The following is a 15,937-nucleotide window of genomic DNA, read 5'->3' on the forward strand; positions in this document are numbered from 1 at the left end:
TATCAGTATCTTTATTGCTATTCTCATCACTATTATCATTATCATCATTATTAGTAACATTATTACTAATATCATCATCATTATCATTATTGTTACTATTATTACTGTGATTATCATTATCATAATCATCATCATCGTTAATATTATTCTTATCATTTGCTTTATGTCCTCTGCTTTGATCAGCATTTAATCAAGAACTTCTAAAACATCGTCAACATCATCGTCTAATTAAAATATCCCTGTAAAAAACGAACTAATAAATAAATGGATGAATGAAGAAGAAGAAGAAGGCGAAGAAGAAAAGAAGAAGAAGAAGAAGGTAGAGAGGATAGAAGAAATGATGGAGAAGGAGAAGGAGAGAATGGAGGAGAAAAAGGAGGAGAAGAACTGGAAGGAGCAAAAGGAGGAGTAAGAGAAGGAAAGGAAGAAGGTGAATGTAAAGGAGGCGGGTAAGGAGAAGGAAGAGGTAAACGAGAAGAGGACGTAGAAGATGATGAAGAAGGAGACGAAGAATCAGAAGTAGAAAAAAAGAAGTAGAGGAAGATGATGATGACGTTGAAGAATACGTAGAATAATGATAACAATAATAACAACAATAATAGTAATGATAATAATAATAATGATAGTGATAATGATAATAATAATTATAGTAATAATGATAATAACAACAACAACAATAATAATGATAATGATAATGACAATAAGATGAAGAAGAAGAAAAAGAAGAAGAGGAAATAATCAGACGGAGAAAAAGAATCGCGACGATAAGGATGAGTTTCCGCGAAGAATGTAAATTTTCTCGGAAACGACAATCAAGGAATATCAGAAGAGTCTAGGAAGCGAGAGTCATAAGAAGTGATTTTCTCAGGACAGATGTGTCATTACCACTCTTTGCAAAAACAGCGAATGGGGGGACGTCTCCCTTTTGCAACAGGGGCGTCATTTCTGTTTTTTTTCTCTCTCTGTGGTGGTGGTGGTAGAGGAGGGGGGGGGGGGGGCGAAAGGGGACGGGGGTGGGGGGGAGGGGGTGCGGATGAAAGGGGACGGGGGGAGGGAGGGGATGCGAGCGAAGGGAGCGTAATCAGCTGTAGGGGTTCGGTGAACAGAGAGAGAGAGAGAGAGAGAATGAAAAAAAAGTAAATTAGCTATTCTAGGGGCAATTTTAAAGCTATAAACAGAGGTATATGGGTGTAATTTAGGGTGGGGTTGGATGATAATAACAAAAAATATTAATAATAAAAAGAAAAATGAAATACAACAAAAAAATATGAGAAGAGTCAAGAGACTTACCACAAAAACCTATCCTGCTGGACCTACAGACCACGTGGAGGGCGAACAGAGTCTTGAGGGAAGTAACTATACCCTCCCAGGTCCCTTTACCCAATTGAAGCCCTTGCGTCTCGAACCAACTTGAAGAAAGTTCGAAACGCATTTTCGAGCCTTTTCGATCGCGAACAAGAGAGTCAGATGTAGAAACAACGGTGAGAATGAATAAAGTGGCAAAGGTGTGTGTGTGTGTGTGTGTGTGTGTGTGTGTATTTTTAAAGACGGATAATAATAAGTATTTTCAAGGATTTTCAAACTTTTATTTCTTTAAAATGCCTAATTTGAGTTTCCTATATATTTAGACAATCATCTGTGTTAAATGATGATGTGTTGAGGATTTCTCAACACAAATCACGAGTTGTGATGTGAAAAAAAGTAAAGGACTATTACATTTGTTTTCCATATTGAGTTTTTACAGCAGCTGCCATGTGTGATATCTTTTACCTTCCCTCACTCTTTACCCTTGGCCTTGGTTCTAGTCTTTGTCTTTTTCTGCCCTTGACCCTTTATGTCCTCTCTTTTTCTGTTTGTCTCCTCCTCTCCTCCATTTTAGTTTTGTTAACATTAGGTTTCCCAAATATTAATAATCTGATTTATTGTTTATGGTTAGTTGGGCAGCGGCAAGTCTTTTAAGGAACATGAATGGGGCAGTGAAGCGCCCCTTCCGTCCAGGTCATCCTTAGGCAAGGTGTAGTACCCGTTTGCCCCCCCCCCCCCCTGCTTGGATACACCTCGATCTATAAACCAAGTAAACAATTCTGAAAAAGGTAAAACTAAAAGAGTTTATTCATTATTTAAAGATTGAGAGAGTTTCTGATCAGAGTACATAGGCCTATACAAGTATTCATGGTTTGTGAATTAAGATAGTAACTTTCCTACTAGTACAAGGATGTGGCAAAAAAATTTCCCCTTCCCTCTTGTTTGCACAGCTAACAGTGCCGGCTAGGGGAAACTGGGTATACACAGGGGGGGCAAAGGTCTTTTTGGGTACGCCTTTACAGACAACAGACCTCAGGAACACCGTGTGTGAGACTTTGAGATGAGCCGCTTTGAGGTGCTAATCTACGTCAAGTGGTCGTGCAGTGCTTGGATTGCACATATTTGTGATGAAGTGTCTGTAGATATAGTAAAGAAAGCATAAATAGAAAAAAAATCATTCTATATAGTGCCTGCTAAACCGCCTATGGATTAGAAATATATTACTTAGCCCTAATTAATGCAGTGTCGAAATCCCTGGGCAAAAAGTTAAGGTACATAGATTTTTTACTGTTTATATATTGTAGTACATGATACATATAATACACAAAACTGATATGAAGACAAAATATTGCTTTCATAACTTGTATATATGAGAATATTGATATCTGCACCAAATTCATATTACATGGGATCCTCACCGACCTCAATTAGTTTTCTGTCTAGTGCCTACCTAAAGACAGTCATTATCTAATACAACGATAAGTAGCTACTGAGAGCTGCTGATTTTGATAGAAATAAAGGCAGAAGAGGCGAAAGTGGCTCTTTGCGCCAAATAGCACCCTACCAGGTTTCAAATTTGGCGCCTCACAAGCCCTGCTCCAGGCTTAGGCGGTGATCCCAACACAAGTCCTTTTGAGCGTACACACCGTAAAAGTTAATCCACTATTAGAATTTTAATCCAGATCTCGCTGCCATTGTGAGTACACAATGGCAGTGTCTAGGATTAACTTTTAATTCACCTCCGGCCTTTTTAATAACATCACAATTAGGTATTAAATCTAAAATACAACTTCCCGATTCTTTAAACTACAGTGACTTCAAAACCTCGTGTTTACTTGCTATCATGATCCTCGCTAGCAACATCCTGAAAAAAACTACCCTCCCCGCGCCACACTAGAAAGGGCTCTCGGAGAAATCTCAAGCAAGTATACAGTGTTGTTACGAGTATTATTGCATTATTTTTGTTTTACATATTCATTTCAGTTGTCTATAAATTGTATGGGCTATTTTAAGCCATTAATATATTTTATTTGTACTGGCAGATATGTATCGGTGCGATATAATACTAGCGTATATATATATATATATATATATATATATATATATATATATATATATATATATATATATATACACACACACACATATAGATGGATCGATAGATACATACATACATACATACATACATACACAAATAAATGATAGATAGATAGATAGATAGATACTTGTAGAGGATGAATGCTAATTGCCATTGCACAGATACCCTCTTTTTCATATAGAAATGCAGATTTACTGATAATCGCACTGACCCGCGTGTCTGGCAGTGCGACCGTCTTCGGTGCCAGTATTGTGGATTTGGATGAAACTTTAATCTGGAATTAACTTTATAACGCGTACAAAAGAGAAAAATCTGGAAATTATCTGCTTTACCTTACACAAGAACTTCCAAAATTGCCTAATTGTGTCATATACGTGTTCCACCAATCAACGGGTTTTGCATATAAATTTATAATAGTTTCCCTCTAAAAGGACAGCTCATAAAGAAAATGTACAGTTGACCGCCAAAGAGAATGTTTTTAAAGAGTGACATAATTAATTCAGCGCTTTCTATGAACCTGTAGGGAATTATTCTGCTTATTTTGAAACATACAGCAGGCAGACTAACGCGTATGTGTGCGTGTGTGTGCGTTGTTTGTCTGTATGTCGGTATATATATCTGTGTGTATATACATATGTTTGTGTGTGTAGACGTGCGTTTATGTTTCCGAAAGTAACTTTTTTAGATCAATGCTGTCCTTATTCATGTAAATAATACAGTTCATAATTTTAGGCTGAATTTGGTTAACGATTTTATTAAATTTTTAACCCGTTAGAAGCACTCTTCTCATTAACAATACGATATATTGACAGGCAAAATTATTAACCATAAGTGTATTTAAAAAAATATATGTTTATAGGGAAAATCAGTTATTTGGTGATTGTACGGATAAAAGATGCAAAGGTAGCAGATTAGACCGACGTCCTAAGTTAAGTCAAGTTAAGTAAGTTTATTTACCACCCTAGCTATCTACTCAGGCGTGGGCAATTATGATTTCAGTTTGATATATATTTAGTTTAGTCCTTTATTTACCACCCTGGCTAACTACACAGGCGTGGGCAAACTACAGTTAGCCAGGGTGGTAAATAAAGGACTAAACTAAATATATATTAGTTTAGTTTAGTTTAGTTCTTTATTTACCACCCTGGCTAACTGCACAGGCGTGGGCAAGCTGTGGTACATTTAATGCATGGTCATAACATTACATAGTGTTACATTTAAATTTTAGCCTATAACATTGCTATGAGTACTTATATCAGTTTAAGGAAAGGAACAATTGCACAGTCCTTTATCCACTCATCTGCCACGCCGGCATATAGCTTGGGCGTGGGAAAGCATTAATACATTTTATATTCGGTTATGTGATACTACATTCCAAATTTAGGATACAACATAAGTATATCTTCTAGGGCATCAGATGATATGAAGTAGTTACATAGTTCTCCGTACCTCATGCTAGGTGGCCTGAAAGGCTGTATCACATGGCACTCTGAGATATAATGTACAAGTGTTCGCTTATATTCTTCATTACACAGTTTACACTTAGTTTCTTCGACATTACAAACTGTACTGACCTGCCAATACAATCTATACCCAAGCCTGATTCTTGCAGTCACAACATCACACTGTCTTGTTCTTGTTTTATATAAACCATAGATGAAGGAATCTTGCCTAAACCGGTCATAGTGCTTTATGCTACAGCTTTCAGGGCGCTGAGAATTAATCAACTCAGTCAAGTCCTCTCTGAAGGAGGCTTTAATGATGTAGAAAATCCTAGAAAGAGGTATCCCAAGATCTATGTCCACACTTTGTTTGTCACATGCTGACTTTGCTAGGCGATCAGCATGATCATGCCTAGGGATTCCAACATGCGATGGAATCCACACAAAACGTATATTATGGCCTCGTTCTTTTGCACGATACACGTTTATCCTGATGTCATTTGCAATATTTCCCGCACCTTTGTCTAGAGTGTTCAGAGCCTGGAGAGCACTCTGTGAATCGCAGAAAATGACCCCTGAGCCTTGTTTCAATAGAAATTCGGTGGCCATGAGTATTCCCGCCAACTCGGTTTGCATAGTGCTAGCCCAGTCATGAACCCTCCTACAATCCTGGTGCTGCAAAATATTGTTTTTATATACAACAAAAGCGCATCCTGCTCTGCACCCAGACTGCAAGGATCCGTCAGTGTAGCATTCATATACATTGGAAAGAGTGTCTAGATGCGCATTTATACTTGCAAGTGCATACTGTTTAAGTATAGCAGGGGGGGCACTGTCTTTTTTGGGGGCAGTCGTATAATATACACTTAGGTCCGACATTTTCCACGGTGGTACAGAACGTCCATGTAGGGTCTTAGTTATGGGAATGTTCAGCTGAGCTAAGTGTTTACACGTCACTTGTAACCATGAATTTGAGTATGAATCGGTGTTGTTATTCAAAGTTAGCTCTTCTATTCTGTGTTTTAGTTGTCTTTGGAACTCTGTACAATGGAGGGGTTCTCTAATTGATTTGACACTAAATGTGGTATCTATGTATAATATTCTTTCATAAACAGAAGGCAAATTAAGTTCTGTTCTCATATTCACAATCCTTGTTATTCTAGGGGCACCAAGAATGATCCTCATGGCTTCATTTTGGACACTTTCTAGACTAGTCAACTCTGATTCCTTGAACAATACTAGGTGCAGCGCATGGTAATCTATGACCGACCTTATGTATGACAAGTAAAAGATTCTCGCAATATTGACATTAATACCATGGTCTTTGCCGACAAGTGTCTTAAGTGGCTTCAGTCGCTCCCACAGCCTTTTCTTCAGGTTTTTAATGAACTCTGAATCATTAACAATCACCCCAAGGTATTTGTATTGATGGCAGAGATCTAGCTCAACGTCATCTATATGAAACCTTGGCAGAGGGATTGTCTGTGGGTTAAGTGCCTTTGTTTTTTCAGATGAAATTATCAAGCCACACTCAGTAGCCCTTGCAGAAAGTATATCTAGAATCTCTTGCATTCTCTCCTCGGATGAGGATTTAATACAAATGTCATCGGCATAGCAAATAATGGAGTCATTGCCTGCAAGTGGTATATCGCCCAGTAATCTATGCATTAGGATATTAAATAGCATGGGACTAAGTACGCCTCCCTGAGGTGTGCCGAGTTCAAATACTTTTGTATGAGTACTTTTAATGCCCCTGAAGAGAACCTGAGCCGATCGATTCGACAGATACATTTGAATCCATGTTAACAGTTTTCCCTGAATACCAAAGCTAGCTAGTTGCTCAAAGGCAGCGCGCCTTGCCCTTGCAGTATTTAGCTACATGGCCACTTTCCTTAGTTTTCTTAGTTTTCGACTTCACTAAAGTGAAGCCGTCACTTCCTTCCTGGGCATCAGGATCACCACCTTCAGCACCCGCCCGTTGTAAGGCAATGGATTCAGTGGGGCTATCCACTGAATTACAGACTGAAACTTCAGCCGCGGGAGGGGAGGGACAGTTATCCACCGAGTCCTCCCCCTCAGTGTTTACATTGCGGTGTCCCCCCATCGTGGGGGTGACCGCGTGACCGCCGCGCCTGGCCCGCCCTGCTCGCCCGCCTCGTGACAGGTGATATATAGCGCTCGGGACAACGGGGCACTCAGCTCTAACGGTTACCCCGGCAGTCCTTGGCACTCGGTAGAGAAATTATTTCAAATTTCTGTACAAACATAACTATTATCACAGCACTGATCTCATGTCACTGACTTGCGGGTTATCTGAGCACCAAGAATTCATGAACCCCTTGTACAACTTCCTCATATATGATACCAGATATTCGTGTATATGGGGCAAGGGCACCGGAGCACGGGCACCACACGACCTCTCCGTATGAGGTCACGGTGTGTACTGAAAATATATATCTAGTCTGAAATTGTCTGCTTTTGACCGTAGAGTTTTTATCCCATCTTTAGCCTATCCCACTACTGTGCGTCGCCCTGACCTCTACAGCTTGTGTGTGGGTTTTAAGGAAGAACCAGATTAGTTCCAGTTTTTCTGTTCTTCTTCGTTGATTCTCCTGATAGTCAATAGTGCGTACAGTTTTTAAAATTTATTAATTTGGTGGATTTGGTTACTGTGGTGGAAAGAGATAACTGTAATGATTTTTATTGCAGGAGTAAGATATAGTTCACGAGATGACTGATCTTGTTTGTTTTTCTTTACTGTAGGTTTAGTTTAGGTTTTATTAAGAACTATCAACTCACCATTGTGCAAGTGACTGGATGGCCCATTATTTTTTTCTGCAATACAGTCCACGATTGTTTATTTATTAATTTTACTGATGTAAGTAATTGTTTTGATAATAAATTTTGATTTATAGTAATTTTACATAGACCTCAAATGAATAGAGGTAATTCAATTATTCATTAATTATTCCCCACAGGTGCATAGAACAATGTAAAGAATGACATCATTTAATAAAAAAAAAAAAAAAAATTATACATTAGTATCTGGTATGGAAAGTGATAAAATTGAGAATGAATATTGATTAATAAGAAATTTATATCAACAATCGCTTAATTCAACTGCATATGGGTTCATTCTTCATTTCTTAGCTCTTTAGTTATCTGCATGTCTATCTATCTATCTGTCTGTCTATCTACCTATCTATCCATCTGTATATCTTTCTGCCAGTCTATCTATCTATCTACCTTAATTTCCTGACCACCATATTTATATCACATTTGTCCATTTGCCTACGTGTTATCTGTTTATTCTGTTTATCTTTATTTATTTTGGGTCCATTCTGGCGTCGCACTATTTGAATGATATATATATATATTCTTTTTCCAAAATTGATTTCTTCATCTGTGTTCTTCAACTCGATTTACTTATAAAAGAAAATGTTGATAATAACTAATAGATTAAAAAAAAAACACTGGGTTGAGGAAATAGGTAGTAAAAATTCCAATTGGTTTATTTCGAAAATAAAGGACAAAACTCATAACAAGACATATCATCAAATTGCTTATGTAATATTGTAATATTTGGATTACGGCATAGTAACCAATTTTTTTTTTTTTTTTTTTTTTTTTTTTTTTTGAGACTGGTTAAATATCTTCCTTGGTCGATGGCTTAGTGATCACTGAAGGCCGCAGCAACGTTGACGTCTAACTGGGGGATTAGATGGGGGGGGAAGGGGGGAGGGGGAGGGGGAGCGGCAGAGAACACTGGAGGAGGAATCAGCGTGAATGAGGCTGTTGTTCCCGTTGGCCTAGCCTGAAATATACAAGATAGAGTTGTTGTTTTTTAGAAATTGGATTATCTGTCTTCCTTTCTCTCTCTCCCTCCCTCTCTCTCTCTCTCTCTCTCTCTATCTTTCTCTCTCTCTTTTTTTCTCTCTCTCTCTTCCTATCTCCCTTATTAACAAATCACAGGCAAACTCATTTTTCTTGTACGAAATTAAACCATTATTTAGAACCTAGAAATTACTTTCCCATTTCATTTTTTTATCATGCGTTTTACATTATCAAACAGAAATACATGAATAGAGAATGACAGTCAACTAGATTGATAATTGAATAAGTAGGCAGACATCGAGAGAGAAACAGACACACATATATCGATACACACACAGCCACACACACCCACACAGACAAACATACACCCATACAAAAGCAAAGCAATAGTTCTTCAAACAAACATACAGAAAACACAGCCATATACAGCCAAACATCCACCCACACAGACTACACACCCATCCACCCGAACATCCACCCACCCACCCACCCATCCACCCACCCACCCATCCACCCACCCAGACTACACACTCATCCACCCGAACATCCACCCACCCACCCACCCATCCACCCACACAGACTACACACCCATCCACCCGAACATCCACCCACCCACCCACCTATCCACCCACACAGACTACACACCCATCCACCCGAACATCCACCCACCCACCCACCCATCCACCCACCCAGACTACACACTCATCCACCCGAACATCCACCCACCCACCCACCCATCCACCCACACAGACTACACACCCATCCACCCGAACATCCACCCACCCACCCACCTATCCACCCACACAGACGACACACCCATCCACCCGAACTAATATACCCAGCTGGTCCTTACATTCTCCCCTGTGGCTGAGTGTGAGTCCTCGGACCGAACACTTGTCACCCTCCAAAGCGCACTCGTTGGGGTAGGTCCTGCCGTTGCTGCCACACACCGGGTCGTAGTTAAAGGGGCAGGCAGTCGGGCAGTTACTCTGAGAAGAAGCTGAGGGCAGGCGGGGAGGTGTGTTTGTACCATCAATTCGTTCATATCCTTATCGTTATGGTTATTGTTTTCATTATTGTTATTATTACTGTCGTTGTTATTATCATTATTATCATTATCATCACTATTATTATCATTGTTATTATCATCATTGTTATTATTATTATCATTATTGTCACTATTATTATCATTGTTATTATCATCATTGTTATTATTATTATCATTATTGTCACTATTATTATCATTGTTATTATCATTGTTATTATTATTATAATAATCATCATCATTATGACCATAATCATTATTGTTGTGGCGGTGATTCTTACTATCACCATTATTATTAATGTTACTTTTTATTGCAATTGCAAATATCATTATCACTAACATTATCATTATGATTCTATTATTAACTTTATCATTACTACTTTATTATAATTTTATCATTACCATTATTATTTCATTATTACTTTATTATCATCATTATCGTTATTAATTTATTATCATTTTATTATTATCATTATTATTATTATTAGTTGTTGTAGTTGTAGTAGAAGTATCATTGTCATAATTATTAAAATTTTCATCACTATCATCATCATTATTACTCTAATTTTTTTATCAATAATATCCTTATTAATCTCTTCAACATCATCATTATCTTGACTGCTAATATGTCACTCAAAATGGAAGCAATTACCATCTCCATTACCACCAACACGAATAAAAAACCTTAAATACCATAATTAACCACCTATAAAAATATGAACTAAACCACCACAAAAGTCAACAAAAAGGATACAGATACAGAATATGAATGATAAATAATAACTGAAAGAGAGAGAGAGAGATCACCACCACTCACGGCATTCTCCTTGGCTCACGAGTCTGAGTCGCGGGTTCCTGCACCTGGCCGCCCCCAGATTGCACTCACTGGGGTACGTCTTCCCGTCGCTGCCGCAAACAGGGGCGTAGATGGCGGGACAAGCGACGACGCCACAGTTAGAGCCCGGCCTGAATCCTTTGGAGAGCGAGGGTTGTAAGTGACGTTTTTTTTTTTTTTTATAAAGCTAGGAATGATTTTATATATATATATATATATATATATATATATAAAAGTATTTCCTTTCTCGTCAGTATGGGTTCCTCACGTACCTGGGGGGATGGGGCTCCTGGCCTCAGCAGACGCCACCAGTGCCACCACGAGCAGCCCGAGGGCGAGAGAGAATCTGGCCATGACTGTCCTGCGGGCGGAAGGGAAGGGAAACCACGTTAGGGACGTTAATTTGTGTATATATATAGATAAATAATGTCCACACATACATATGTGTGTGTGTATATAGATATATATATACATATATATATACATATATATATGTATAATATTCTTACACACATGTATAAGTATATATATGTAAATACATGCATATACTCGTATATATGTATATATATGCATATAAATGTATAAATATATGCATATATATATACATATATATATGCATATAAATGTATAAATACATGCATATATAAATATCTCCTATAAAAATAATGGTCTTACACATATGCAAGTATATATGTGTGTATATATGCATATATACAGGTATATATATGTATTTATTGTATATATATGCATATATATATGTATTTATATATGCATAAATATTTATATATATGCATATACAAATATATATATGCATATAAATGTATATGTATGCATAAATATTCATATATATGCATATATAAGTATATATATGCATATACATGAACTTATATAAACCTACGTCGTCCCACGGGTCTTCTCCACCCAGTATAGTAAAGCCTGAGTTGACGATCCCAGGATTATGCAAATAACAGGTCGTAAGCCGGTCTCACGGTGTAGCCGTCGGTTGGATACCTTGTCTACAACTGTACTCCAGCCTCCTAAAATCCTCATTACTCATTACTGAATGCATCAAGAGTCGCCATCCTTGATTGCCTAGACCCAGATAGGACAGCAAAGTCGAGGTCAGTGACTTTGATATTGCCCAGTGTTCCTCCACAGTGCTTTTGGATAGTAGCTCTGCCCATTATACAGTCCATGCAAGTGTTGAAGTGTTGGTACAAGGACACAACCATCCTCTTTCCTGAGTTAACAGGAAAGAAGCTCGATAGGCCCCTTACTTCACTTTACAGCACTTTCACTACCACTATATAGGCTTGCTATTCAGCCAATAATCCGTGTCAGAATTCCCCTAAGTCTCAGGTTCTCCCAAACCGATTTGTGATGCACCGAGCAGTGTAATGAGCAGTGTGATGCCACGGTAGCAGCTACAGTCCCACCGATCCCCTTTCACACCTTCCATAGACGGGGAAAGGGGATCACGCCCCTCAGCAGGCCAGGAGGATTGGAACCAAACAACCAGATGGCAGCCAAGACCACATGCAAGCCCCGTGCCATCGGTTCACCCGAGCCCTTAGCAGTTCAGCTTAGAGATCGCCTCCCTAATCTCAGTTAGGGTAGGAAGTTCCTCGCTAATGGGTAGGTCTGGCACAAGGATTATGACACCACTTGCGCCCAGACTAACTGCTGGAGGATCTACCTGATACAGCTACTCAAAATACGTTTACGAATCCCAATATGATCTGAGATGATCTGTTCATCCACTGAGCGGACTGCAGTCATATATATATATATATATATATATATATATATATATATATAATCATTTAAAGATATGTTTCTCACACATATATATGACTATGCATATACATGTATATATACATTCATATATATATATATATATATATATATATATTCATATATGTGTGAGAATATAATTTGTATACGATTATATGTATAGATGACTGTGGATGGATGTGGCTGGACAGATTATCTCAGATCATGGATACACACATATATGTGTGTATCAGGGCCGGATTATGACCTTTTGGGGCCCCTACGCTAATGGAATTATGGGGCCCCCTCAGACGGAGCCACGTGGGGCCCCTGATCTCAAATAAACGGCTTCAAACCGGGGCCCCTTATCTCAAATAAAGGGCCTCAAACAGGGGCCCTTTATCTCAAATAAGGGGCCACAAACAGAGGACACTTTTTTTTTAACATTTTTGTCCGACTTCCGGGCCTCCTTTTGTAAAGTTAAAATTTTATTTTAAGTTAAATGAATGATTCAGCAATGCAAAATATTTAAATATTATACTCATTTAAAAAATACATATATTTGAAAATCTTATAGCAGGACCCCTCAAGCTTGGGGCCCCCAAGCTTGAGGGGCCCTAGGCTGCAGCCTATACTAGACTATAGGATAATCCGGCCCTGGTGTGTATACATATATATACATACATATAAATAATATTTACAGACACACACATGCACACACACACACACACATATATATACATATATATATATATTTACATATATATACAAATACACGTATGGCTATATAAATACATATACATATATACATCTATATGTATATATACACATATATATTCACATATATACATACACACACACACACACACACACACATATATATATATATATATATATATATTTATATATATATATAATAATAACTATAATAATCATAATCATAATAAAAATTATAATAATAAAGATAAAAATAATCCGAATATTCATCATTATTATTTTATTATCATTATCATTACTACTACTACTATTACTATCATTAGTAGTAGTACTGTGATATCATACCACTATCTTTAACATTATCCGTATCAGAACAAACAAAAGTGAGAAAGATCACGAGAACAATAATGCTAACGTGAATGATGTAAATATAACGTTTCATTCCAAGAACACGTTAGTGAAGTCTAATAAACAGCAACACATAAATGAAAGAGATCTGCTGAACACCCCTGAAGGCTTACCGGAATGAAAACGGATTCGAAAACAGGGAGGTCGACCGCACACCGCAAGAGCCTGGATCCAACTGTGGGGAAAAGCCAAGGGCTCCTGATGATAAAGACTTCGAAGGACCAGTTTGCTGACTGGGTAAATCCCGAGCTCCGTCATTCTGAGGAGGATGCAGATAAATGATTGCTTATTTGCTCCCACGTTTTTTTTTTTTTTTTTTTTTTTTTTTAGAATTTGAAAATTAAAATTGTCCGGTTCTGTATTAATGTTCTATTTTTGTGATTTTATATGCTGAGGCTTCTTTGAACATTTTTATTATCGCTACCCCTCTTTCGTTTTTTCTCCCCTCTGCCCCCCAACCCCCTTGTCTCACCCTCTCTCTCTTTCTCATTCTTCATGTTTCTTATCTTCCTCTCTCTCTTATCATATATATATATATATATATATATATATATATATATGTGTGTGTGTGTGTGTGTGTGTGTGTGTGTGTGTGTGTGTGTATGTGTGTGTGTGCGTGTGTGTGTGTGTGTGTGTGTGTGTGTGTGTGTCTGTGTGTGTGTGTACATATACACATTTGCGTCTGTATGTGTGTGAGAGCTATATCTAACGCACACACGCGTGTGTGTGTGTGTGTGAGATAAAGTATGTGTGTGTCAGTGTGCCTGTGCGTGTGTATAGTTAATGGTATTTCTCAAACAGAAAAGGATGCAAGGTCGTGGAATGGAAAAGCTCAAACAGGAAAAAAGAGCAAGACAGCACTAATAACACAAGAACAACAAGGAACAGGCAGGCCTAAGAGGAAGAGTTTCTATATCTGTTTATCCATCTCTCGATAGATACATATTTATATATTATGTGCAATTTATATATGTATATTCATATGCAGTAAAACATAAACATGCACACACATAAGCACACGTGAGAGAGCAATATATATATACATATATAATTAAATGTATATGTATATATGTATATATGTATGCAAACAAAAGAACTGCAATATCTTTCATCAACGCACAACCATTATCTTGTCCTAACCCCCACCCACCCCCTCCCAGCGATCCTTTAGTGCTGTGTCACGATCACCTCCGCGGGAATACTACGCCCTTCGTCTGTTCTGATTTCTCAAACAGTGTATTTTGTCGAGTCATTTAAACACTTATTCTCCAGCCTCGCCTACCACAGGAAGAAAGATATCGCGTGTGGGGGTATAAAGCATATGTATCTGTATGTGTGTATATGCATAAATGTGTGTGTAGGTATGTATATATGTACATATATATTCAGATATGTACACCTGTGTATAGAAAAAAAAAATATATGTATGCACACACACACACACACACACACACACACACACACACACACACACACACACATATATACATATATTGAGCTCCCTGCCATCTAGAATCAGATTTCCTCTTTTCCAAAAGATCAAAATTCTTTTTATTCATGAAGGTCTCTTGGCGATGACGAAATTCCCGTGCAATTCGATTCAGAGAGACAACCAATGGATTCATTTAACTTCCCCTTGAAGAAACATTGTCAGGGCGAGTCTGGCCCAGGAAAATGTTTAAATTAGATATTATTGTCAAAAAAATATATTGTGCGTTATGCCACGTGACTCTCCCCACCTTGGAAGTTGCAATTGAAATTCCCCATGAGTCATTTGCCAGTTTAAACACCTCATTTGAATAAATCTTATATTTTGACAATAATTTGTGTTAAATGATGCATATGACAACATGAAGAATGGTATTTTTTAATACCAAAAATTGTTATACATTAGCATCTGGTATGGAAAGTGATAAAACTGAAAACTCACTGAACAGACAGTGTATATTGATTAGTACCGAAGAACAAAATGATATTAAAAATTTCTTCATATGGTTTTATTATATGCATATGGTTTTATTATTCAGTTCTTAAATCTCTTGTTATTTGCATGTCTATTTATCTGTCTATCTACCTATCTACCGATCTATCCATCTGTCTGTCTCTCTGCCAGTCTATCTATCTGTCTACCTTAATTTCCTCTACCTGATTACCATAATATTAATATCATATTTGTCTATTTGCCTACATTATGTATGTATCTTTATTGACATATTATGTGTCTATTCTGGCGTCGCACTATTTGTATGTAATATTATATATAGATTTTTTATTGATTTCTTCGTCGGTGTTCTTCAGATCGATATATTTATAAAGAAAAATGTTGATGATTAATAGATTAATAACACTGGGTTAAGGAAAAAGATAGAACAAAATCCAATTGGTTTAATTTGGAAGATCATGACTCCTAACAAGGCATATCACACAAATACATATATAAACTTTTGGATTACGGAATAGGAACCAATTTTTTTTTTTTT

At 37.5% G+C, this 15,937-nt stretch overlaps 1 protein-coding gene across 1 annotated transcript; it reads right to left on the reverse strand.

Moving 5' to 3' along the window:
• Nucleotides 1–8,339: 8,339 nt before the first annotated feature.
• LOC125027338 (extracellular protease inhibitor 10-like) lies at nucleotides 8,340–13,723 on the reverse strand. The gene is made up of 5 exons (XM_047616364.1): nucleotides 13,571–13,723; nucleotides 10,832–10,920; nucleotides 10,542–10,697; nucleotides 9,533–9,679; nucleotides 8,340–8,659 (listed from the first exon to the last, which is right to left on the reverse strand). Exons 2-5 carry the CDS (start codon nucleotides 10,911–10,913, stop codon nucleotides 8,655–8,657), a joined length of 390 nt encoding a protein of 129 aa, XP_047472320.1. The 5' UTR covers nucleotides 10,914–10,920; nucleotides 13,571–13,723; the 3' UTR covers nucleotides 8,340–8,654.
• Between the last annotated feature and the right edge of the window lie 2,214 nt (nucleotides 13,724–15,937).

The sequence above is a fragment of the Penaeus chinensis genome, chromosome 7, assembly GCF_019202785.1.
Source record: "Penaeus chinensis breed Huanghai No. 1 chromosome 7, ASM1920278v2, whole genome shotgun sequence".
NCBI classification, from domain to species: domain Eukaryota; kingdom Metazoa; phylum Arthropoda; class Malacostraca; order Decapoda; family Penaeidae; genus Penaeus; species Penaeus chinensis.

Bases quoted from the DNA above. Each gene is read 5' to 3' on its own strand.
- LOC125027338 (XM_047616364.1), bottom strand. From the start codon at position 10,913: ATGGCCAGATTCTCTCTCGCCCTCGGGCTGCTCGTGGTGGCACTGGTG. The intron at 10,698-10,831 runs GTACGTGAGGAA...CGCTCTCCAAAG, and splicing joins CAGGAGCCCCATCCCCCCAG to GATTCAGGCCGGGCTCTAAC. The intron at 9,680-10,541 runs GTGAGTGGTGGT...GCCTGCCCTCAG, and splicing joins CGTGAGCCAAGGAGAATGCC to CTTCTTCTCAGAGTAACTGC.